Source organism: Salvelinus namaycush, chromosome 14 (genome assembly GCF_016432855.1).
Source record: "Salvelinus namaycush isolate Seneca chromosome 14, SaNama_1.0, whole genome shotgun sequence".
Taxonomy (NCBI): Eukaryota; Metazoa; Chordata; class Actinopteri; order Salmoniformes; family Salmonidae; genus Salvelinus; species Salvelinus namaycush.
In genome coordinates, this window is record NC_052320.1 from 17416881 (window position 1) to 17443982 (window position 27102).

Below are 27102 nucleotides of genomic sequence, written 5' to 3' on the forward strand. Positions count from 1 at the left end.
TCTCTGACTGAGTCTCTCCCCTCGATGATGTCATCTAAGGGTATGTCATAGGTTAGCATTGATCATTGGCAGAGCCCCATGGTGGGATAGGCTGGCTGGCGAGTGGGCCTGCTGCTGCTCTGCTGAGGATTGATTTCAAGAGCAGGCAGTCGGAGAACTCTGCTTCGTGTGTACTATAGAGAGGGAGGTGAGAGATAGCTTCCTCTGGACACAACTGGTTCAATCTGAGTCTGGTCTGGTCTGCCTTTAAGCATCACCTTTAATGTTTGAGCCAGGACTCAGTGGACTGTGGACTCATGGCTTCTCATTAGAAAACAAACAACAGATAAACATTCCGCATGACACATGCTGAAAGCCAATCCACAGTTAGAAAAAACGTAGAAAATGCAATTAGTCCAACAATAGCTAATTGGTCAAGTCTTAAAAAGAAAAAGAAAACATTTCATGATAAGGTGATAGTTGTTTGTTTTTTCCCCTTTTCATTATGTGCTTCTCTTTTTGTTTTGTGTGATTCTTTCCTTATTACCTATTTAGTTGTTTCCCTAATTTGCCCATGTCCCGTTTTCCCTCTCATTTCCCTGCCTGATACATCTCTGATCATTCAGCTCCATCCTGTTTGCCTCTGATGACAACAATAACACCACTTTGGTGGAACCTACGAGCAGATGCTGTACGGGTTTGGTAATTGGGCGAAACGAATGATTACAGATACCTGTTCAGCTCATATAAAAAGAGTTTACACACACAGAATTTCCAGGTACAGTTGGATGCAGCAAACGACTACAGATCTACAAATCCATCTCTACTACCTGCTCCCTGTGGGAGCAACACTAAACATGGCTCTGATGTTTCTCTCCCTCCCTGATCAGGTGGCTGGAACAGCAGTTTGTTTGTACCATCTGAATGAAGAATGGGATTGTACAAGCTAGGGTCTATTCGGCCTAGGCTATAAATTCTGTTCCCTTTCAATAGGTCTCTTGACATAGGCCTAGTACACGACTGGAATGGAGGTTCTGTACTTAAAATCAAAGTATTTGCCATGGGCTCTCTGTGCATGGCCTCACCAGCATTGCTGGAAACTATGGAATTTTTTCAGCAGATGTGCCTTGATGTGTCACCAGTGACTTTGGGAGGATGACAATCTGAGAAAGATGGTATTCCCCTGGTACTAAAGATGATTTAAATCTCACACTGATATCCACCCCAACTCTAAAGCAAGTGTGGTTGCTTAAATTGTAATACCAAATCAGAAAGGTTCTATTATGCAGTTCTATTATGCAGTTCTATTATACGGTTCTATTATGCAGTTCTATTATACAGTTCTATTATGCAGTTCTATTATACGGTTATATTGTAAGGTTCTATTATAAGGTTCTATTAAACAGTTCTATTATAAGGTTTTATTATAAGGTTCTATTATTATCATTTTACTAAAAAGACCTCACAACTGGATAAGAAGATCAGCATTTCTTTCACATATCAACAAATGTAATGGTAATTGGAAATAGTATTATGCAGTCTGAATCTTCACAACAAATGTAATGGTAATTGGAAATAGTATTATGCAGTCTGAATCTTCACAACAAATGTAATGGTAATTGGAAATAGTATTATGCAGTCTGAATCTTCACAACAAATGTAATGGTAATTGGAAATAGTATTATGCAGTCTGAATCTTCACAACAAATGTAATGGTAATTGGAAATAGTATTATGCAGTCTGAATCTTCACAACAAATGTATCAGGAAACAGTGCAATTTGTTCAGCAGATGTGCCTTGATGGGTGACTTTAGTAGGAAGATGTAAAGCTGAGCAGGAATATTATTGTTTAGGCCCATAGCCAAAATGTAGGCCTACAAAACATAACACTGTCTATAATTGATCATTTTTGTTTTGTTATGTAAACACATTATTATTCAGTGTGAACTTCTCTCCTAACAAATAATTATCCAGAAAACTTGATTTACATAGTAGCCAAGGTTAGTGGGTTGTTTTCTTCGTACAGTAGCATTGCTTCCATTCTTTGAAAGGCCACCTGCGACTATGATGTCATGTCATTATGATTGGCAGCCAGTAGCTCCTCTCTGTCTTTAAACCCACCCTTAATGATAAGCTGTTGGCTGGGAATGAGATATGCTCATTTGGTATGTAAATTGCAAAAGCTATGGATGCATAGGCTTTCTAAAAGCTGTGTGTTTATGCTTACAAAAAATATTATTTTAATTTCCTTGTAATATTCATCCCAAAGACTATATTAGTTTTGTTCATAATTATAAATTCACAGTAAATTTGGTCTCCAGACAAATAGAATTTGCACCCACTTAAGTCTTGGATGAAATGCCATCTGCATATTTGAATAGCAGGAATGAGCAGGCAGTGCAACTTGAATGAGCAATAGGACCTTAAACAGCATGGGCCTAATGCATGATTGTATCTAAGCATGTCTCCTCTGCACTGCATTTGCTACATAATCTTTATGAAAATGATTGTGAAATGTAACATGACGTGTAACCATGTAAAGCAATGGGCTTTCTATTGACTAGGTTAGGCCTACTCTCTTTCAATAATTCACTGAATTATGGTATTATGATTGGGCGTTTACATTTTGTGCATTAGGCCCCATGGTTCTCTTTGTGAATATGGAAACATTTATGTAAAAAATAAAGTTAGTGGACAACTTTAGGAGATGGATATAATCGACAGATAATAACAAGTGTGTAATTAAAGGCGATTCACAGATAAGGCTATAGACAGTATCATTGCTTCAGAACGACATTGATTTGACTGGGCTGCCAAGCCCTTTGAAACTGGGAGAAGAGGGAAGATACAGCACAGCTTTCATTTCCCTACTCAACAAATTGTTGGCCTATTTCCTTTTTGTATCATCCACTGGCATTTGAGCTTGTGTGAGAGGATGTGGTCCCACTTCAGCTTGCAGTTTGAATCATTGAAACAGTGGAGAGTGCCCACATGAAAAAATACTACAGTTTACTATAGAATAATACAGTACTTACTATAGAATTATATAGTAAACTGTAGCATAAGCTACTGTAGAATTCTACACTACACACTGTAGTATCCCTCTATCACGTGTAGTACTTACTATAGAATGTTGTATTATACTGTAGAATATTGTAGTAAATACTACAGTAATGTCTGCAAAAACACTACAGTCCCCAAAAATACTACACTTTTTTTTAGCTATAGTAAATACTACAGTATTTAGTTTGCACATACCCTGCCCATGTCCCTCCCCCATAACTGAGAAACCTACATGCCAAGTAGAGACTATATATTGTGTTCCCTACAGGTTATCAAAAAGAGCAGAAGCTAGCCGTTCAGAACCCAGTCCTACCTACTTAAAGGTTATGGAAAATCAGCTCTTTTAGTATTTCTCCATGTGGTTTTCTGAAGGAGAAAGCCTCCACTTCTATGTCAAAGATAATAAAACAAAAACACTATAGTAAATACTACAGTAATGTCTGCAAAAACACTACAGTAAGTACTACAGTATAGTGCAATCTCCAAAAACACTACTGTAAATAATACAGTATACTACAGTCCGCAAAGAACTACAGTAAATACTACAGTATAGTACAGTCCGCAAAAACACAAAAGTAAATACTACAGTATACTACAGTCCACAAAAACACAAAAGTAAATACTACAGTATACTTCTATCTGCAAAAACAACACATTAATTACTATAGCATATACTACAGTTTTCTTTCACTACAGTATTTATACTGTAGTTAACTGTACATACTACAGTAAAGTCTGCAAAACACTACAGTGAATACTATAGTATTTAAATACCATAGTTTACTATAATAGTTAATAGAAATGGTCTTGTTGTTGTTTTAGCATTGTGATATGAGGCTACCTGGTAACAGCAACACGGTTGTCTTCTGAAACTGGCTCTGAAAACCTCTACCCCCATAAAGCTGCCCCATCTCTGACACAGTTCTGATTCCTCAGGTCTAACAAAAAAAAATAAGAAACCCAAAAGGAAAAAGGAGCAAGCATGCACTGTAATGTGACTTATCTCTTTCTCTCTTTGCAGATGAACATGGACATTTGAAAATATACCTGCCCAAAAAGCTGCTTGAATGTCTACCAAAATGCTCGTCGCTGCCAAAGGAGAGACACAGATGGAACACCAATGAGGTATGGCCCCTTCTTCTCCTTGTCACTCTGTGGTTATCATTGCAAATGTTTCTGATGTCCTCCGTGACAATGTAAAACCACTTCAGATACAAAATCAGCCATATTCTTCAGGCTTATAGGTATGAGCATTTGATTATTTTACTTAAACTTAACTTCAGCTATACTGTGTTTTAAATGAGTTAGCAAAGGAACGTTTAATTCAAACATTTTTGTGCATTAAATCTAATTTATAAGTCTTTTATTCATACTGGCAAAGTACATATTATCTAAAAGTGTCTTGATTGTCTTCTGTGTAGAATCACATGATTCCATTTATTTAGGTTCCAACATCAACACATGTTTTTACAGCTGACAGAATTAGTTTGCAATGTAATTTGTTCCTGTCACCTAGTTTCCCCTTTCCTGTTTTTGTTTGGGACTGTTGTCTAGCGGCCAACAGTAAGACAAGGAGGAAAAATGTATGATACAGAATTGAGCATGTATACCATCTATTGAACAGTTAAGATGGTGATTTTCATCATGTGCATGCCCACTGTACATTATGAAAACCACTGTAAAATATGAATAGGCTCATTTTGTGTTTAGCTGCTGTATAAAGGAAATTGGAGAGCATGATGTTCTCGGCCGATCTTAATTGGAGGTTTCATCTGTATTGTGAGCATAGTGTCATTGAGCTCCTTAAAGGGATACTTCGGGATTTTGGCAGTGAAGCGCTTTACTATCTACTTCCCCAGAGTCAGATGAACTCGTGGATACCATTTTTAGGTCTCTGCTTGCAGTTTGAAGGAAGTTGCTAACTAGCGCTAGCATAATTGCGAACTACTGTTAGCACAATGACTGGAAGTTTATGGTAACTGCTAGCATGCTAATAGATACCATAGACTTCCAGTCATTGCACCAACGCTAGTTAGCATTGGCTCCCAAAATACCTCTAACTTCCTTCATACTGGATGCAGAGACATACACATGGTATCCACGAGTTCATCTGACTCTTGGGAAGTAGGTAAAGGGCTTCATTGCCCTTCAATCCTGAACTATCCATTTAAGTATAGTGTGACCTTGATGATGCTCACTGGCTGAATAAAGCACTACGCCTACACACATAAGAACTTGCAACAGTCTATTTTCACCTATGTATCTGTGGAATAAGAGCTAGATCATTGATGTGTCTTATCGCTTAGCTTATGTTGATTTTTACGTTACCCATTCTTAAAGGAATTCCTGTTTGGCCTAAACCATAAATGTAACTGTCAATCACACCTGGGTTCTTATTCAGTGAGGCTGTATTCATCCAGCATTATGTAGAACTCATAATGTTAACATAAAAAAGTATTTAGCATAGGTGCATAAGCCTAGAGGTGTTTCACATTTCATATACTGTATCACATCAATAAGAAAAGATAACACAACTTGTTTAGCTTTCTGTCACAGAAAATGAAAGTGCAAAATGTTTTTATTTGTATGCCCGTGTGAAAAGAAATCACAGAAGGCATTTGCTCCGGCTGTCCTTGACCTATAGGCCAGCCATTTAAATTAGTTATTTTCTTTTCAGTACAGCTACTTTATCATTTAATGGAAGTGAGACAGTGTCTTGCTTGATGTTCACATTTTATTTGTCGTTCACGTTCAATCTCTTTTTGGGGTATGGGTTCTCTCTCTAGTCTACGTACGTGGAGACTGTCAGGGAGGTTGGAACTAAACATTATTTAGCTTGCTGCCTAATGCTGGATGGATTTTGAATGATTGCAATTACAAAAGTTTCTCTCAGGAAATTCATAAGCTGCTGCCAGAGAAGGCATCGCTGCATTTATAATACAATTGATCCCAATGAAACAAACGTGGTGGTTTCAGCACATTAACCGACAGGCAATGGAATCACCAGAGGAGCCCAGGCAAAGAAAAGCAGCACTGTTTTAATTGTATAATGGAGCACAGTGATTGGTCTCAGCCCCCCTTTCATAACTGACCTGTCACTCCCACATCAACTCAGGCCCTGCCAAACCTCTGGAGTTACAAATCACAATCCAGCCTCTCTTAAAGGTGTTTTTATGAAATACTAAGGCATTTTCATCCTTCAACAGTGAAGTGTTTTTTTTTTCATGTAGTGACAAGTATTTGTGCTTGAATATGCTGTATAAGGAATTCATGACAGTACCAAAATAGAGACAGAGAGAGAAGGAAGCAGTTTTTGGTATGACATTCAAGCGTCAAGTTTTGTCCGAATTTTGTCACCACTTTTCCTCTGGGTGCAGGTCAATTTAGTTCAATGATCCCATGGCTTTAATTTCAAATATTGATCTCGATTTTGATATAATTAGTTGTTAATGAGTGAATCAATCTAATTAGATGCATGAAGATTTGATCAAAGTCACTGCCACTACTAATGAGAGGAAATTAAAGCGATGTGCAAAACCCAGCCACCCGTACTTTTGATTACACATTTGGGCCAGAAATACTGTCATCATTGGTTTTCTAATTAATTGAGTGAAAAACAAGTGGAAGCGTCAGCACAAACATGACGGGAGATTATTCATGTTATCCGTACAACAAGAAAAAAGTCCTTACTTCTATTGTGTTTGTTGTTTAGATGATTTGCACAGCAATCTATCTGATGTGTATTAATCCATCAGCCTTTTGGAGTAGCCTAAGTCTTACAGTGCTGCAAAGTCCTACACATAAACATACACTATTACATCGCTGCATTAGACATCTCAGTCTATCTTTCTCTCAGTCTGCCTCTCTTTTCCATAAGAAATGTAAAATAATCCACCTGCTTGTTTTCTAATTGAGTCTGCTGTTGTTTCTCCTATAGGGTTCTGCTAGCAGTTTAAAGTCATTCATGTATTTTGAAATTGATTTCATAAATGTAAGCACTTGTTGTTGGCTACAGCTGTTGTCATGTCATTTATTACTAACACAAACAACAGACATGTTATTAAAAGGCAGACCAAGTTATGTCACTGGTATTATTTATTTGAAATGTTTTTACGTATATTGCCATGCGGGTTTAGGATTAACGTCATAGGTAAGGTACCTCCTGTCAAGTTTTTCCAATAGCACAATCAAAGAGCATCAATCCTAAGTGCTGTGCTGTGGTGCTGTGGAGCAATACTTTCCAGGGTTGACTAGAGAGAAGGAGACCAAGGTAACCTTCCCTAAAATCAAGGGCGTTTCCCTTTCATGAGCACCATGCGAAGTGAACCAGTGTCTCTCTCTCTTTGCTGTGGCTCGTTGGTGGCAGTCAGACAGTCAGACAGACAGACAGACAGACAGACAGGCAGGCAGGCAGGCAGGCAGGCAGGCAGGCAGGCAGGCAGGCAGGCAGGCAGGCAGGCAGGCAGGCAGGCAGGCAGGCAGGCAGGCAGGCAGGCAGGCAGGCAGGCAGGCAGGCAGGCAGGCAGGCAGGCAGGCAGGCAGGCAGGCAGGCAGGCAGGCAGGCAGGCAGGCAGGCAGGCAGGCAGGCAGGCAGGCAGGCAGGCAGGCAGGCAGGCAGGCAGGCAGGGGATTACAGAGTCTCTTGTCGGCAGCGATTGTGTGACTCTTAGCGAAAGTGACACCTCATCAATTCTCTGCATATTTCTGCCGCTGGTTCAGCATGCCTAATGCAACCTTGTTGTTTTTCTCCCCCTCTGATTAAACTCTCAACATTTTGGGGGTATAGAGAGTGCATTTGATGACCACTTTAGCTTGAATGCAGGATTCAATACAACTGCTCTCAAACTAAATGCTTTCCTAAAACCTAAAATGATCATAAAGTGTGTAGCTATTGTCATACTGCCCACGGAAGGGCATTTCACTTCTCTTTGGATACAAAAGTATCTGGTTAGATAGCACCTCAAGAAAATATGCCTTTCTCACCTTTCTGTATTGTGTAAAGGCCACATCCCTTATAGGTTCTATAGGTTGGAAAGATCTTGGCTTCTCCCTTGTTGCTGAATAAGTGTTAGTCATCCCTTCATAGGTGGAAGAGAATCGCTCCTCCTGCCCCAAATGTGTATCGGAATGGAGGAACGAGGGTGTGAAGGGAGCTAATGCCGAGCTATTAATTTCTATCCCATTCTCCCTATTCCCCTGTGTACGTTTATGGGGAGAAGGTGTGCATGAATACATTTCAAGCATTTACTGGAAAATTAGATAAACCAATCTGATCAAAATGCAAGGAAAGGAAGCAGGCGGAGGAAGGGAAGGGGGCTGGCGTCAGTAACTCTGAAGCAGCCTCAGCCTCTCTCAGAGCTGCTGATAGGCAGGCACGCTGCTCTCAGCTTCTAAATTGTCAAAGTGAGATTAAGAGGAAATATGGGGCAAGCTTGACAATTTAGTTGACACAACCATAGCAGAAAGAAAGGGAGGTATGTTTTTAAAGAAATAAACGAGGAGTGCATGCCAGAAATCTGTGTTTTCTCGAGGAGGGAAGTATTAGATTTGTACAATTTGTGACCCGTTTAATGTGTTTATTGTTTGTCTATCTTTTTTATGTATTTGTCTGCAAGTTTATATATGTTTACAACAAGCAAGTTGAAGATATCAGAATAGGGGCATTGGGGAATAATAACATATTGTACGGAATACATTTGTACTGTAGTGAAGCCGTCTCTAGAGTAATGCAAGGTCTCTTTCATGATCAGGTGAAACGTCAATTGCTATGGAAATGCTGGGATGTGTTTTTCAATTATGTTAAAGGTAATTATGATGCAACTATGATGGTGATACGATATGGATTACAATTATGATTATTAAGGCTATACGCACTACGTTACACACATAGACACTCAAACATGCACATTGGCAGAGTTATTATTTATTTGGACATCACACATTATAGTCTTACTCTTATACAGACATCATACACACTCCTTATATCATATCCAATATCATACACATCAACCTACTCATATTTGTTACACACATAATTTGTCTCAATTTTCTAACATCTGTGGCATTGGTTCACAGGCAAACAGGCAAGGGAATAAAACAACATATTGCTAAAACCTATTTCTTGAATTCTAAATATCAGACATTTGAAAGCTCTAGTTTTGATCGTCATAATACCTCTGATGGCAGTAACTTTACAAGCACTAATTATGGTCAATTTAGCCTGAGAATAGTATCTAGTTATGGTAAGGGGTGAAATAAGTATAGCTAGTTATAATTGTAACGGTTTGGCAGATTATCAAAAAAGAAGATCAGTCTTTACATGGCTAAAAGAAAAGGAATATAACATATACTGTTTACAGGAAACTCACTCTACATCCTTAGATGAAGTTGCGTAGAAAAAGGAATGGGGTGGTGAAATAATTTTCTGTCATGGACAAAGGACTCAAAGGGTGTGATGATATTAATTAACAAAAATTACGATCTGAATGTGCAAATAATCAGGAATGATTCGCAAGGAAGGTGGATCCTTTTGAATATGAAAGTGGACGAAAAAGAGATTTGGCTCATTAATCTATATGCTCCAAATCAGGATGATCCACACTTCTTCGAATACATTTATACCAATTTATTGAACTTACAGCCAACAAATTATCTAATCATTATGGTAGGAGACTATAACACAGTGTTAAGTACCTCAGTGGACCGTAAAGGTAATCACTCTACAGACTATCATCACCGTGCCCTTAAGGAAATCACAAATATTATGGACACATTAGAAATAGTGGATGTTTGGAGACTAAAAAACCCAGACCTAGTGAGATATACATCTTGACTACTTTCTTGTCTCTTTCTCTCTTGCATCAAAGGTTAAAAAAGTTTTAATAGGAGACAGAATGCGATCGGATCATCATCTAATTGGCATTCACATAACTCTTATAGTTTTTCCACGTGGACGGGGATATTGGAAATTTAATCAAAGTTTACTGGAGGACAACTTCTTTTTAACTAAGACAAAATAATTTATAACTGAATTTTTCCAGTATAATATAGTTTCAGCAAATCCCCTTATTGTTTGGGATACCTTTAAATGTACCTTCAGGGGTCATTCAATTCAATATTCATCAATAATAAAAAAGCAGTTTCTGGCTAAAGAAACAAGACTAACAAGGGAAATCCATGAACTAATAGTACAGGCAGATAGCAATAAAAACGATACTACAGAGATACAAAATAAGTTAGAGGAAAAACAAAAAGAACTTGACGAACTTATTCAAGAACGATCGAATGTAATCTATTACAAAAATAAAGCAAACTGGATGGAATATAGAGAAAAATGCACAAAATTCTTCCTGAATCTCCAATACAGGAATGCTAACAAAAATAATTTGGAGAAACTCATTACTGAAGACGGAGTCATCTATGATTCTCTGAATTATATTTTAAAAGAGGAAGCTAATTATTTTAGGCAGATGTTCTCTTTTCTGTCTCATCCTCTCCCACTGAATGAAGATTACGGTAAGGAATTCTTTCCAAATAATATAAAAAATTGAAAATTAACAAATGTACAGAAAGATCAGTGCGAAGGCCAAATTACAGAGGAATAACTTTTTGAGGCTATTAAATCATTTCAGTCTGGAAAAACCCCAGGGCTTGATGGCATACCGGTAGAGGTATATCAATTATTTTTTTATATACTAAAAGCTCCATTGTTAGATTGTTTTAACTATTCCTATCAAAATGGTAGTCTGTCAGGTACTCAGCAGGAAGGTCTAATTTCTCTATTATTTAAACAAGACCCAGATGGCAAATATAAAGACCCAGTCTATCTAAAAAACTGGAGGCCCCTTACACTTCAATGTTGTGATGCAAAAATACTAGCAAAATGCATTGCACTCAGAATTAAAAAGGTTTTACCAGGTATTGTTCATCCTGATCAGACAGGTTTTTTACATGGACGATACATTGGAGATAATATACGACAACTACTAGAAATAATAGAACCTCATGAAACATATAAGAAGCCAGGAATGCTATTTATAGCGGATTTTGAAAAGGCATTTTATAAAGTAAGACTGTATTTTATTTAAAATGCCTGGATTTTTTCAATTTCGGCAATTCTCTTATAAAATTGGTGTCACGCCCTGGCCTTAGTATTCTTTGTTTTCTTTATTATTTTAGTTAGGTCAGGGTGTGACATGGGGAATGTATGTGTTTTTTGTAGTGTCTAGGGTGGTTGTAAGGTTTAGGGGGTTTATTAGAGTAGTTGGGTTTATGTTTAGTATAGAAGTCTAGCTGTGTCTATGGTTGAGTGTAGGTATCTAGGAAAGTCTATGGTTGCCTGAATTGGGTCTCAATTAGAGACAGCTGGTTATTGTTGTCTCTGATTGGGAGCCATATTTAAGGCAACCATAGGCTTTAGCTGTAGGTGGGGAATTGTCTATGTCGAAGTGTTTTGTGTCAGCACTTATGTTTGTATAGCTTCACGGTCGTCTGTTTTGTTGGTTTGTTTTGTTTTTTCCTTCTTTAAATAAAAAGAAGATGTACTTTCCACGCGCTGCGCCTTGGTCCTCTCTCAGTCCCTTTGACGATCGTGACAATTGGTAAAAATAATGTATAGCAACCCCAGGTGTAAAATAGTAAATAACGGCTACTTCTCAGAGAGTTTTGAATTGTCAAGCGGAGTTAAACAAGGGTGTCCGCTGTCACTATATATATTTATTATGGTCATCGAAATGCTAGCTATTAAAATCAGATCCAATAACAACATTAGAGGATTAGAAATCCAAGGCTTAAAAACAAAGGTGTCCATGTATGCCGATGACTCAGGTTTTATGTTAAGTCCGCAAGCTAGATCCCTACAATGTCTCATTGAAGATCTAGATAACTTTTCTGTACTCTCTGGACTAAAACCTAATTATGATAGGTGTACAATATTACGTATTGGATCCTTAAAAAATACAACTTTTACATTACCCTGCAGCTTACCTATAAAATGGGCTGATGGTGAAGTAGACATACTCGGTATTCATATCACAAAATATATAAATAAGCTCTCCACAATGAATTTCAATAGAAAACTTGTAAAAATAGACAGATCCTGCAATCATGGAGAGGTAAGGATAAATATAAATACCTGATACTCCTTAGTCATATCTCAGTTTACTCACTTACTTATGGCGCTGCCTACTCCTGATGATTCGTTTTTTCAAATCATATGAGCAAAAAATATTTCGCTTTATCTGGGACGCTAAACCAGACAAAATAAAACGAGCCTATCTATTTAATGAATATGAATTGGGTGGGTTGAGATTATTAAATATAAAAGCACTAAACCTCTCTCCAAAAGCTTCACTCATTCAAAAGTTTTATTTGTACCCTAAATGGTTCTCAAGTAGATTAATAAGAAAAGCTCATCCATTGTTTAAAAATGGCCTTTTTGCCTTTGTGCAGATTGCCATGTCTCATTTTCGATTAATTGAAAATTATACTTTTTTCAAAGTATCTGTCTTTTTCAAACAAGCATTGCAGAGCTGGCTACAATTTCAATTTCATCCCCCTGAAAAGATAGAACAAATATTACAACAAATATTATGGCTGAACTCAAATGTGCTGGTTGATAAAATACCTGTATTTATGGGAAAGATTTTTGAAAATTGTATTTTGTTCTTAAATGATATTGTAAATTGTAATGGTAGAGTTATGTCCTTCATGGAGTTATCAGAATTGTACGGGAAGGTCTGCTCAATCCAAGGGTACAACCAATTGATTGCCCCGAAAATGGAGGAGGTGGGTGGCAGCGGGAGGAGGAAGGAAACTGGTCTGTCTGCCCAATATAAAGGATCAAAACTGGCAGAGGAATAAAAATAGCATAAATAGGAAAGTATACCAGTGTAATTAGAGGACCAGGATGTTGACAACTGTGCCATACAGATTGCAAAATAGTTGGGAAGAGATTTTTGATGTACCGCAAGATTCAAGACTTCGTGCTTTTCAGCTAAAATTATTATATAGAATTCTTGCCACCAACAAAATGTTGAATATTTGGGGCATAAAATCATCGAAGCTCTGCAGATTTCGTTGTGAGTATACAGAATCAATAGACCATTTATTTTGGTATTGCCCTCAGGTAGCCTGTTTCTGGTCTCAGGTTCAGGAATGGCTGAAAATGCATAGCATTGATCGAAAATTGACCCTAGCAATAGTAGACCGGGTCAGACATGTAGTAGACCGGGTCAGACACGTGCCAGACATGCACACAAACATATACAGTAGGCATTGTTGTTATGATTTCCGTTGTCCTTGATGTCCTTTGTTTTAAATGCATTATTTTTTTTTTTTAATTTTGCATTTTTGTCTGCTGTTTTCTTCTGTCTTTTCCTTTTTTCTCTTTAGTTCATTCTCTTGGTTGTTGGTACATTGGGGGGTTCTTGGGGGTGGGGAATGGAATTAATTGTATTTTGTGGGAGGGGTCTCGAATGGTTGAGGGGCAGCTATTGGGGAACTGTGGGGGGATCTTGGAGCGTTCGGGTTTCACAAGATTGTGATCATGAAAAAGGAAATTATGACATATATTTTATATCACGATCATGCACACGCACCCTCACACATAAGGATGGCTCTGTTGTGGAAAGACTGATACATGTTTGATAGTGTCTTGATGCTGTATTGTTTGTCCTTCATGTTCTAATACTTTAATGTTACCTCTTCCTTGTGTTTTTTGTAATAAATCATAAAAAATATTGTGATCCGTTCATAAAGAATATGATGATTTGTACATCAAGTTCGGCTAATGCAGAGACTTTAAAATATTACGTATCATTTGTCTGTTATGGCAGAGTTTACATATGTTGCGTTGCATGACATTAACATCGATTTACATACAGGCTATTAGGCTATTATCCCCCATAGAACTAAAGCTATTCCAATGTTTTTAGTCACTAAGACTAGCCACGCCTTTTCCTGTAGTCGAAGCATGTAGGCCTATCATTTTGTGTCATTGCTCTTTCTATTCAGTCAGCAGCCTCTTTTGTCTTTCTGAGAGGAGTAGGCTATAGGTCCAGGAGAAACAAATCCTACCCAGCATTCCTCTCAGGTCCGTAACCAACTGCTATTGTCTGCTGGCTACTCTGGCAGCCATGACCTCTATTTTCCGGACATTCTTGTTGAGATTAAAATATTTGTATAGAAATACACCTCACACACAAAGGGGCTTAAAGCTTAAATTCCTTTCCAGATCAAACAGAACCGCCTCCATGTTTAAGTTACCTCAGCATGGGAAGGTAGGAGGACCAGAGATGTGTGGCAGAATTGCAATGCCAGTCTCGGCTTTGCTTTATCATTGTGGGAATAAAACAACTGCATTCATTCTAGGGCTGTCTCCGACTAAAAAAATCTTAGTCAACCAAGAGTCGTTTTTCTATCAACCAATCGATTGGTCAAAATTGTATTACATGTTGTCACGATCGTCGTATAGTGAAAGAGAGGAGGACCAAGGCGCAGCGTGATAACAATACATCTTACTTTTTAATGAAGACGAAACGAACACTTTTACAAACTAACAAAACGACGACCGTGAAGCTATACAAACAATAAGTGCAGACACTGGCAACTTACACATAGACAATCACCCACAACCTACCTAATGACTATGGCTGCCTAAATATGGCTCCCAATCAGAGACAACGGTAGACAGCTGTCTCTAATTGAGAACCAATCTAGGCAACCATAGTCATTAGGTAGGTTGTGGGTGATTGTCTATGTGTAAGTTGCCAGTGTCTGCACTTATTGTTTGTATAGCTTCACGGTCGTCGTTTTGTTAGTTTGTAAAAGTGTTCGTTTCGTCTTCATTAAAAAGTAAGATGTATTGTTGAATGCTCCCCATAGCCCGACCAGTGCGGGGAGGTGGAATAACCCGCACTGGGCTGTGTTGGCGAACCGGGGACACCATGCGTAAGGCTGGTGCCATGTATGCCGGCCCGAGGAGACACACTGGAGACCAGACGCGTTGAGCCGGCTTCATGGCACCTGGCTCAATGCTCAATCTAGCCCGGCCGATACGTGGAGCTGGAATGTACCGAACCGGGCTATGCACACGTACAGGAGACCCCGTGCGCTCTTCCACATAACACGGTGTCTGCCCGTACTCTCGCTCTCCACGGTAAGATCGGGAAGTTGGCGCAGGTCTCCTACCTGACTTCGCCACACTACCCTTTAGCCCCCTCCCAAGAAATTTTTGGGCCTGCCCAACGCCGTTTGAGCTGTCCGTCTGCCAAGCGCCTTCTGCGCTGCCCGTCTGCCCAGAGCCGCCCGCCAGACAGGAGCAGCCAGAGCCGCCCGCCAGACCGGAGCAGCCAGAGCCGCCCGCCAGACAGGAGCAGCCAGAGCCGCCCGCCAGACAGGAGCAGCCAGAGCCGTCAGCCAGCCATGACCTGCCAGAGCCGTCAGCCAGTCCGGAGCTGCCCCTCAGTCCGATGCTGCCCCTCAGTCCGGTGCTGCCCCTTAATCCAGTGGGGTTAATATGGAGGGTGGCCGTTAGGAGGAGGCCACGGAAGCGGGGATTGACTATGGTGGGGTGGGGACAACGTCCAGAGCCAGAGCCGCCACCGTGGACAGATGCCCACCCAGACCCTCCCCTAGATTTTTAGGTGGTGCGCCCGGAGTTCGCACCTTGAGGGGGGGGGGGTTCTGTCATGTTCCTGACCTGTTTTCCCTTGTTTTTGTATTTGTTTAGTATGGTCAGGGCGTGAGTTGGGGTGGGCATTCTATGTTATGTGTTACTATGTTGGGTTCAATGTATTAGCCTGATATGGTTCTCAATTAGGGGCAGGTGTTTTACGTTTCCTCTGATTGAGAACCATATTAAGGTAGCCTGTTCTCACTGTTTGTTTGTGGGTGATTGTTCCTGTGTCAGTGTTTGTGCCACACGGGACTGTTTCGTTTGTTAGTTTGTTCCTGTTCGTGCGTTCTTCGTTGTCTGTAAGTTCTCATGTTCAGGTCTGTTTACGTCGTTTATTGTTTTGTAGTTTGTTAAGAGTTTTTCCATCTTCGTCTTTCTTTAATAAATCAAACATGTATTCTACCCAAGCTGCGTTTTGGTCCGATCCATGCTCCTCCTCAGACGAGGAGGAGAACGAACGTTACAGTAGCAACCAGAATCACCATATTGAGGGGAGTAGCGTCTGATCCTCAGTCACCGCGTCTTGAATAGCAGAAGCACTGGTCCACAGTCGAAAGGGGACCTGGGACCTAAGCTGGTGTGACACCCTCAGTCTTTAACGAACGCAATACAGCGCCGCAGCAGCAGCACTCTGAGTACTGCACTGTGAGAAGAACCTCCCCCACAGCCTCAGCTTTAGAGTGGGAGTGCTGCTGCTGCCTGCTACCGCTGAACTGGTGCTGAACCCAGAGAGACAAGACAGCATCAGCTCAGGCCTCCTTCGGCCTGCTGCACATTTAATACCCCTGTCGTCAGTAATAATCCAATGCTGGCAGTGGCACGGCATGGTGCTTGCATGCAATATGCCTCCTCTCAGGACAGCACCCAGCCAGCCTCACTGGAGACTGGACACACTCAGTGGACACAATCACTATACTACTGGGCAGTGGGTGAATCAGACCAACAGGGAGAGAGGGCTAGGAAGGCAGCTACCCTAGCGACACAGTGCTGGTCAAAATCAGCTAACGAGTAATGAGATGCATATGGCTGAGGAAGGGAGGTATCCTCGGGAGTTGTTCACTGACAATAGGACATAGGCAGCAATAATAATAAGGACAATTGAATACCGTGGTGTAATCATTCAGAACCTTATCTCTGGCTGGAACGTCATGTCTGTTAACCCTTTCTTCTGCTTTTGTTTGCTCCAACTCCCAGCTGTTATTATTTGAGAATACACGGCACAATCTTTCAGAGAGCTGCAGGAGATTGCTTCAATCAGATACAGTTTTCATCTTTCCTCTGTTCTTTTGTAACGGTAATGATTACCTTTTAAGTGTTTATTGAACACAATATGAAAGGACTACAAAGGCAGTTGAGCTCAGAGCGTCTCTCCTTTCTAAACAAGCTAGCTACCAATGTCTTGTCGTTCCATTCTACCCAAATGAAGCATGTACTGTATACTGTATCATTAATGAATATGCTATTTTTTAATACCTTGCTGAAAGCTAAATGAAGTTAATTTACATGATGTCCTCCCTGTAGCCCTGGATGCTCAACTCTGTAAGGTTTGTGTTCTTCCCAGAACCCTTTTACCGTGGCTTGCAGCTTTTCTAGTGCTGCTGCTTACTGCTGAGGCTGGTGAATCCCCCTCTGAATATCCTGACCTCATTACAATATTGGCTGGATTAAGGCTTTTTCCTATGGATTAGGATCATTCTGATTAGGATGATTGGGCCTGCCCTCATCAAACAGCCAGGTGTTTGACTCCCTTAACTCTCCTTTTAATACATTTTCGGTCATTGTTGCTACACAAACAAATTGGATCTTTTTCCAGGGCTTGTCAATGTTGTTTTTATGGACGTCAGTGCTTAGAGAATTCACCTAGTCGAACTCAAGGCTGCGTCTGATTAAATGTTTATCTTCATTTGAGCTACTTGCCCGGCCTCATCCTTCCTCTACGGAATGTAGCCTAATTAAAATGACTCCCTCCGAATCCGCAAATGTTTACGGAAATGTTCATTAGCTTCTCTGGGGCAATCAGTGGAAATTAAAGGTCATGTTTGTTTGTTTGTTTATTTGTTTTATTTTTTCAAACGGAGATACCTTCATGTTTTTTCTACACCATGAACAGGTGTCCGGTGTGTGTTGTGAATATGAATGGGCCCGGTGCTCAGGGCTTTGTCTCAGGTGGAGTCTGGACTAGTGCTTTAAGTGGTTGAGGTGAGATGAAGGGGGAAATACCATCTCCATCCTGTCGTGATCCATGTTCTTTAACCTAGGCTAGGGATTTTAGCGTTTCCATTCGTTAGCTTTGTGTAGGTAATCGAGATAAAGGCGTAAACACACACCACATCGCTATTTAGGGGTTTGAGCACATTTCAATCCCAAATCCATATTCTTGTGAAAAAAACATAAAGTGTGTGCAGTACAAAAGTAGGCCTCAGGTCGACTGGCCTGGCCTCGTAGTACCCTGCTCTGTCTTGATAGCTTTAGTAATTGCCAGTGCTGTAACTTACTGTGAAGTGTCAATTTTGTAGCAGTGTGTGTGGTGAGTCTGTTTGCAATAGCAACCCACCAGTAAGGTGCATGCTACAGGGACCTTTTGGTTTCTTCTTATGGATGTGCACATCAAGGCAGGGGTCCTCGGTCTCCTCTGAAGACAGGGGTGCCCGCTCAAAATTGCATGACCTCTATTGTAGCACATACAGGTCACTCCACCTCCTGTGGGAAGACTCTAAATTGAACCCAGCTTGTGTCTTCCATTTTTTTCCTTCCCCTCTCTCTCTCTCACGTTAGTTTCCCTCCCTTACTCTTTTCCTTTTCCCTCATGTGTTCACTGAGGTGCAAAGCTATTCAGGGATGGAGGAATAGATTTCTATACCTTTTCGCACTAAATTGCTGGGTCAGGGTTTTTTGGGCGGAACCGTTTTGTAATGGACTTGAAGTTTATTTACTAGATACAAAGGGAAAGGAGTTCCAATCCTGATTTCTTTTTCTGAGTTCTTTCATCTGTTTGTGCATTTCAGTGATCGTAGTCGGTCTCTAATATTTATACTGAACAAAATATAAACGCAACATGTAAAGTGTTGGTCCCACGTTTCATGAGCTGAAATAAAAGATCCCAGAAATGTTCCATATCCACAAAAAGCTTATTTATCTGCAATTTTGTGCACAAATTTGTACATCTCTATTAGTGAGCATTTCTCCTTTGCCAAGATAATCCATCCACCTGACAGGTGTGGCATATCAAGAAGCTGAATTAACAGCATGATCATTACACAGGTGCACATTGTTCTGGGGACAATAAAAGGCCACTCTAAAATGTGCAGTTTTGTCACACAACACAATGCCACAGATGTCTCAAGTTTTGAGGGAGCGTGCAATTGGCATGCTGACTGCAGGAATGGCCACCAGAGCTGTTGCCAGAGAATTTAATGTACATTTTTCTACCATAAGCCGCCTCTAACGTTGTTTTAGAGAATTAGGCAGTACGTCCAACCAGGCTCACAACCACAGACCATCTGTAACCATGCCACCTCCACAACATAAAGCCCCTTTGTGGGGAAAAACTCATTCTGATTGGCTAGGCCTGGCTCCCCCTATGCCCTCCCAGGCCCACCCTTGGCTGCGCCCTTGGCCAGTCATGTGAAATCCATTGATTAGGGACTATATCTATCTACACTACCGTCCAAAAGTTTGGGGTCACTTAGAAATGTCCTTGTTTTTGAAAGACAAGCACATTTTTTTGTCTATTAAAATAACATCAAATTGATCAGAAATACAGTGTAGACATTGTTAATGTTGTAAATGACTATTGTAGCTGGAAACAGCTGATTTTTAATGGAATATCTACATAGGCGTACAGAGGCCCATTATCAGCAACCATCACTCCTGTGTTCCAGTGGCACGTTGTTAGCTAATCCAAGTTTATCATTTTAAAAGGCTAATTGATCATTAGAAAACCCTTTTGCATCAATGTTAGCACAGCTGAAAGCTGTTGTTCTGATTAAAGAAGCACAAAACTGGCCTTTAGACTAGTTGAGTATCTAGAGGATCAGCATTTGTAGGTTCAATTACAGGCTCAAAATGGGCAGAAATAAGAAACTGAAGATCTCATACAATGCTGTGTACTACTCCCTTCACAGAACAGCACAAACTGGCTCTAACCAGAGTAGAAAGAGGAGTGGGAGGCCCCGGTGCACAACTGAGCAAGAGGACAAGTACATTAGAGTGTCTAGTTTGAGAAACAGACGTCTCACAAGTCCTCAACTGGCAGCTTCATTAAATAGTACCTGCAAAACACCAGTCTCAACGTCATCAGTGAAGAGGTGACTACGGGATGCTGGTCTTCTAGGCAGAGTTGCAAAGAAAAAGCCATATCTCAGACTGGTCAATAAAAATAAAAGATTAAGATGGGCAAAAGAACACAGACACTGGACAGAGGAACTCTGGTGGATAGAAGGCCAGCATCCCGGAATCGGCTCTTCACTGTTCTAAGTGACCCCAAACTTTTGAACGGTAGTGTATATCTTAACACATTAGCTACAGCGTTGTTTCCTGTTATTTCTGTTTTGGCTCTTGTCTTTGACTGAATTCAATTTCATAACGGTTGTCTCCTAGCTCAGTATCTGTTTGGTCAAGCTGCTTGTCCTATTTCGTTTTCCATCAAGGTCAAACAATGCAGTCACAGCTGGTCAGCAGAGAGGACACTATGTATCTTTATATTTTTATTGGGAGCCGAGCGAGACGCAATCTTCTATTCCACAAGGGGCCAGTCTTTTTTTAGAGGATCAAAAGAACACATCACTTCCACACTACAGAATATAACATGAAAAGAGTAAGAAGCAGGCTGGTGTTGACTGAGGTCGGAAGGCAAGGCACTTTATCTGGCTCCGGAAGGGCGGGAGTCTGGGATGAGTCACGGTGGATGTTTCATAGAGGTTCTCCAGGAAATCTGTTTGACGCCGCTCCTCTTTGGCCCAGTAGGAGGGATGTTGTTGGGTAATCAGTGGAAGGCCGCATGGGCTCCACTACTTCTGCTTCATGGCATCCTTCCTGCTTCTCTCTCTTTCTGTCTTTCTCTATTTCTCTCTCTTTCTCTCTCCTTTCTCTCTATCTCACTCTAGCTTGTTCTCCCCCCCTCTTCCCTTTCTTGTTGTGTGTGGGGCTTTGATCTTTAAAGGTCCTTGAGAATGAGGAGCCAGCAGTAGCCAGGCAGGAGCAGCCTGGGATTCTCTCTGGGCCTGCTTGGATCCCTTCCCATCATCCTTTCTCCATCTGATGGACAGCTCCAGTCATGACAAGCTCAGGCAGCGTCTCGCCTCTCATGCCTCTCCTCTCCCCGCTACAGCCCTGACATATTGAGGGCTTTGCCCGCCTGCCTGATACCCCCCCCCCCTTTCATTGTCAAAGAGAAAGGAAACTAGAGCGGGAGCTCTCACTGACCTTGTTTGTTAAGTTGGTACAGCATTACAATATAGGCATTTTCATGCATTTATCTGATCCTTTCATATCCTCAAGTGTTATCATTTTTCACAAACTCAAAGAGGCTGTTAAGCTGATGGCGGCACTTCCCTCCTCTTTGGTGAGACCTCTCTCCCTCTCTCTCTTATGGAAGGAGCTCTGCCCGACCTGTCCAATCTTAGCACTCACACTGTAAGTGTTAAGCATTTATGAGATTTAAGACTCTCTGGATGTCCAGCTGACTGGGCTGTCATCTCTCCCTGAGTTAAACCTAGGTACTCCGTCAAACACCAAGGCCCTCGTCCATTGAGCTAACAAGGTGTTTTCCTCACCATCCCTTTCTTCTTTCTTTTTTCCATTTGAATGGAATTGGTGGGGAGCTTACTTTCTCAACTTTTAGCAAAGACCTAGTTACACTAGAATTTAGAATGTAGAATTGTATTCCTTTGTGAATACAAAGAGTAGTAAGAATATGGTGCTGAAAGAACTAGGCGTGAATACTGTACATCCAATAGGAGTATTTTCATCCCAATCAAAACTTTTACTTCACGGTTACTGACAAAACTAGGGAGATAATCTACACTTTAACCTTAGTGGAACTAGGGATGGGGGTTTGAAATAATTCCACTATTCAAATAGTATCATGAATTTTTGTCGGAAAGCCGGATATTCGAATATACGTTGTTTTTTTAAAACTTACGTTTAGCTAGCTAGGCTAATTGAGGCCACATTTAGCATTTTCTCCACAACCCCTTTCAGATAAACCAAGAGCCTACTCCTCATTTCGCTAACTTTTAATTCCGTAATTTGATTTCATCTTGCATTGCATTAGTGAACTCTCACTACACTTGCTACACATTAAGCCGCTTTGCGGCTGTGATTGGCCAACATAAACACCAAGCTACACCCATGAAGGCTACTGGACGGCTACCAGTAGACGGCTACCTCATACATTTTCTTTGTAAAGTGTTTTATTTTATTAAATTTATATTTTTAAATGTCATGATATACTGTTGTATGTTACAATGTCAGATGGATATTTTAATAAAAAAAAAGCATTTTCAGTGTTAAAATAGGCCTATAATTTTTGGGGTGGGCAAAAATAAATACTCTTAACATGTATTAAAATACTAAAGTTCGTTCGATATTCTAATAACCTTGCACATCCCTAGGTGGAACCTCACAAGGCCTTTTACATGGTAGAGAAGAGTCCTTCCGAAATATCAACGATTATTCCCTTTTAGTTGTTCATTGTCTTTATCCTGTCAGAGCTGCTCATTGAGGCATTGTCCTCCACTGTATCCCACAGCTCACCGGATCCCAGACCAGCACGGTTCAGACGTCCTCTTGGAGGGATGTCCTTCAGCCTTCTTTGTTCATCTGGGCCACATGTGAAGCCCTTTCTCTCAGAAATGTTTACACATCAATGGAACCGCTGGGATTTGAGAAACAGGCTGACAAGGCCATAATGATCCATCTCGCAGATCCCAGATCAGGGACTGGACACGTTCTGAAAGCCGTTTCAGCACCAAAATAGAACAGCATAGTTATAGAGCTAAGTGATCTCTGTGTAAGGCAACTGTATAAACAATCATATGATTCTTGATCATGTTGATAGGATATTACCTCAATCTAAACTGTGCATTTCTCTTCTAAACAGTTTGTAAAGCTCACAAGTGATAAGCTTTGTCAGGAGGCTGTCTCAGTAAGTTGTTGAGATTCGTTGACAAGGCAATAGACTTCCGTCTCCATGATAAAGATTGAATGGTATAATATGGTTTCTCTTGAACCGTTGAATTGCTCTTTATATACGTGATCAACTATGTTTTGTTTTATTAGGAAAGTAAGATAAAAACAACATGTTTTGTTGTAGGAAAGAGACTGTTCTTTACTGAGATGAATGCTAGGCGGAGTTACAGAAGGTGGATCTGTCTCTGCCTCTTAATCACTTCAAACAGTGATTTAGCTGTTATTTTCCGAACACCTTGTGTCTTCTGGGGCGGTGAAGATAGTATCATGATCATGTTTACCAGGCACGCTTTATTACCTGGATGGGGTTCAATCTATTGAACATTTCTTGCACCTGATCCTAGGTCGGTAGGCTTATGCAATCCCTTCTATTCCAGTGCTTGCAAAGCCTGGGCCTCAAACTTATTGAATGTATAGATAACCAATATGTCTGAGAAATAGCCTAGTATTGATTAGTAAGTGCTCAGCTGTGGCTTTGGGAGCTCATACATTTGTTTGTGCTGGGGAACAACTAGGCCTACTGTATCTCCACTTGCAAACATGGGTGGATTTTTAGATATAATTGAGTTTCTCTCTAAATTCTCAAGTTTCTCAAAATGTGAACCCTCATTTTGGAGACAAAGAAGAAAGACCCAGGCAGTAGTTGAATATGTTTGGTATTCTGAGGGTTGGAGGTTTGTCTGGTTCATCTGTACCTCTCAGTGTTGACTGATCCTCTCCAGCACATGCTCTCTAGCTAGAGCCCCAAAAGTTTAGGTGTCGACACGGTGCGTTTCAACACTTCATTATAGCGTCCCCTCCTCTTCCTTCCCTTGTTCCTCCTCTCCTCTCCCCTGGCCTGTCCTTTAGCAGAACCTTGAGGAGCCATTGAAATTCCAGGCTGCCTCCTTTTGAAATCTCTGTTGATGAGGCAACGCAGCAGAGCCGCTCAGCCACCGTACGTAACTCTGCTAGTCTGCTGTTCTGTTCTCCCAGCGCTGGACATTTTTCAAAGTCATGTTTATATAATTAGCAAGGAGTCAAAGTGCTTTGACGATTTCCTTATAATGGAAATGCTTAGCAGTCTCATCTGGACTGAAGGAGAGGCTTGACTGCTTCACTGGGACCTGTTCTCAGTCTCAGCTCAGGGAGGGACACACACTCGCTCACTCTCTCGCTCAGTAGGAAATGTTGTTAGTGTTTTCCCCAGTTTCTATGTTGTCATTCTTCAGGGGTTACTTTACCATCTAACTAATGATCTGTGACAACCTGGTACACAGTTTGAATAAATCCCAGTCATGAACCAGCCGGAACACAGAAGTGTTTATGTGAGAGTGTTTGCCGTTGACTCTCTTAAAGACAGAGGACAAAAATTGTTTTTGGAGGAGCATGGAGTGAGAGACGATGGGGGCTGCTAGGATGAGTAAAAAAACATTCTCATCGTCTGAACACATTTTACCATGACAAGAATCGCACACTTTGTTATTGGAAGACGATTATATTTGCTATTTAACTGTGAAAAGATGAATGCACATGCTTTTGTTTCATTGCCAAGATTTTTACTCTTGTTAAGTGTCACATCTCTGAAAGTCTTTAATTGCAAATCAGATCTTGTTTTAAGTCTCTCCTTCCCTCCTTTGTGGCTAGCTGGAGAGATGATTGTGTCTCACTACAAAGGCCGACAGACACAAATCTTCATTAGATGTGGGTTGATAAACCATTAATCCATTCGTGCACTGTTTTATTTCCATGTATTCTTGTCCACCCACACAGTAAGCCAAATAAAGAGAGAAAACTCCCTCTTGCGCATTTGTGGAAAACAAGCTGAATCCAATGCTGTTCAACTATAGCTGGAGAGATGATTGTGTCTCACTACTTCTTTATGAACCTCAATGGTCCTCTCTGCCCACTGTCCAGTCAATCCCAATCTCCCATGACCTTTAAAACAATGGTATATTGAGTTCCAAATGATGTATTGTAGGTACATGTGAATTGATTGTGAGCCAAAAAGTGATATCTTTCAATGAGAGTAACACAGTATGTCATTGTGAGTTTAGCGATGTCTCTATTGCCATTCTTGTAGTGTCTGGGTCAGATCAGTATTATATTAGCACAGCTATCACATTTTCCTCTGGTCCCTATGAATAATGTACAAGTCGGACAGTTTTCCCTCAAATAAATACAGGCTATTATCCAAGTTCTATTTTCATGGTAAGAGGCCAGCACCAGTCCCAACCTCAACCTCAGCATTTATTTTAGCGAATTTCATTAACCTTATTGCAAATGTATTTCTCGACTGGTCGTAGAGAGTTGTTACCACGACGGACAGAGGCCTTAGACGAGCACTACCTCTCATGGTGACCTTGTTGGAGGCAATCAATGGCCTTAATCTCCCCCATGCATAATAAATCCCAGTCCACAGGTCCCTGTAACACCACCATTTATCAGTTTGTCTCCCCAGCTAAATTATTTAGTTTTTTGAGCCCAGGCTGTACTTACTCAGTCTCTGTCTTTGTCTTGTTTTAGCCCAATAGTCAGTGATATTTATTCCAGCCCAAGTTTCTTAGTTGACTCGAGTTAGATGTATGTGTAACTAGCTTCTGTAGCCTAGACCCAGGCCTACTGCTAGCTAGAATAACAGGATGCCTCCTCTCCACTAATGCACTAATGACAGATAGGCCACAGAGGAGACAGATTTTTACTTGCCTATATAGTTCTGTATTCATGTATTTTATTAATCTCTCGCTTGTTCTGTAGTCTCCTATGGCCACTGTGCCTCCAGTTATAACCTCTTGAGTCAACACTGGAGCTCAATGCAGCAGTGTCGGCATGCAGAATAAAACTGTTTTCATTTATAAGAACAAACTATGGTTTTTGCTTAGACTCTCAATGGCGAGTGTTGGCAGCTGAAGGCTCTTTTTTGGTTTTAAAATCAGAGTAATTTAATTTTTATAAAAACAATGTATTGTTTTTAACGCTTCCTTCTTTTTGAGTGTGGTTAGTTGTTAGATTTATTTTGAGGGCATAAGTAATAGTAATAATTCATCATTAGTCCTACAGGCATTTTTACAGCATGCCTTTCTCAGGTGAATTCATGAAATATTATTAGACATCATGCTGTAGATTAGACAATGAAAAAGATATTAACCAGTGATACATCAACGTTTGAAATTCGAAGTTTAGAATAAGAAGTTAACTAAAACTATGTTGATACAGGCTTTGCATGTTGAAAGATTCTCCTCTCATTTTCATGCATTTTCGTTGTTTTGTTTTGTTTTCTCTCTTTGTGTTTGTGTTATTGTTTGTTTGGGGTCTTTTCTCCAGAACTGTATTCGCACAGCATCAGTTCCTCTGCTTCCTGGAATATTTGCGCTGTGTATTAATGGGAGATTGATGTTGCCGATGACTTCAGTAGAACAACACCAGATTAGTGCACTGGGATTGAATACCAAACGAGAGGGGAGGCAGGGTGTGACAAGTCTCGGCTAGGCTGAACCAACCTTGATCCAAAATCTACCCTTAACCAAACCATGTTCCCTCCCTCCAGTCCTGGGTATGAAAGAGTGGATTGTTCTGATATGCTGATCAAAGCTGTGCCTGCATATCTCAACACTCTAAAGGAACACCTGGAATCTTAATGAAATACTTCAGTAGGAGCAAAATGTGCATTGTGATGCATAATGTATTTGTAAATAATGTTTATGTAAACACCTGCTCGGGGTGTTATTCCCATTTATTCATTTGATTTATTTATCTCCCCTTGCTGGCTTGTGTGGCTGATTTGTTGATTGTAATGGTTTGGCTCAAGAAGGGACATAAACCCTGCTAGCTACAGGGGGTAGGCGGCCTATACTTTGGTGATGAATAGGAATTGAAACATGTCAGTGTGGATCAGCCAGGTTTACAGATCAGATTTTTTTTTGTCCTAATATGTTAATTTGTTTGTCGTTACCAAGACACATCACATGGTCTAAATATATCATGACAATGATTGCACAATGTGGGCTTAATGGTGGCTTAATGAAGAAAATGTCACATCTGTTTTTAATGTACAGATGTAGGATCTTAATTTGAGCCTGTTTGCTACAGCAGGAAAAAAATTCTACAGCAACAGGAAATGTATTTTTGGGGGGCATTATAATTAATGGACATTTTTTGTAGGGGTTGATAAAAAATTCTCAGCAACAAAACAATTAGATCCTACATCTGTAGTG

General features: G+C 40.5%; 1 protein-coding gene and 1 non-coding gene across 2 annotated transcripts in view; both read left to right on the forward strand.

The window, feature by feature from the left end:
* Positions 1-27102, forward strand: part of LOC120058628 (calmodulin-binding transcription activator 1-like) — a 475337-nt gene that overhangs the window by 16432 nt on the left and 431803 nt on the right. Inside the window, exon 2 of the mRNA XM_039007387.1 lies at positions 4064-4167. Within this exon, the coding sequence (XP_038863315.1) occupies positions 4064-4167 (104 nt within the window). The remainder of the gene's footprint in view (positions 1-4063; positions 4168-27102) is intronic.
* LOC120059636 lies at positions 3372-3426 on the forward strand. The gene has a single exon (XR_005478160.1). It is a non-coding gene; the product is annotated as a U7 small nuclear RNA (small nuclear RNA).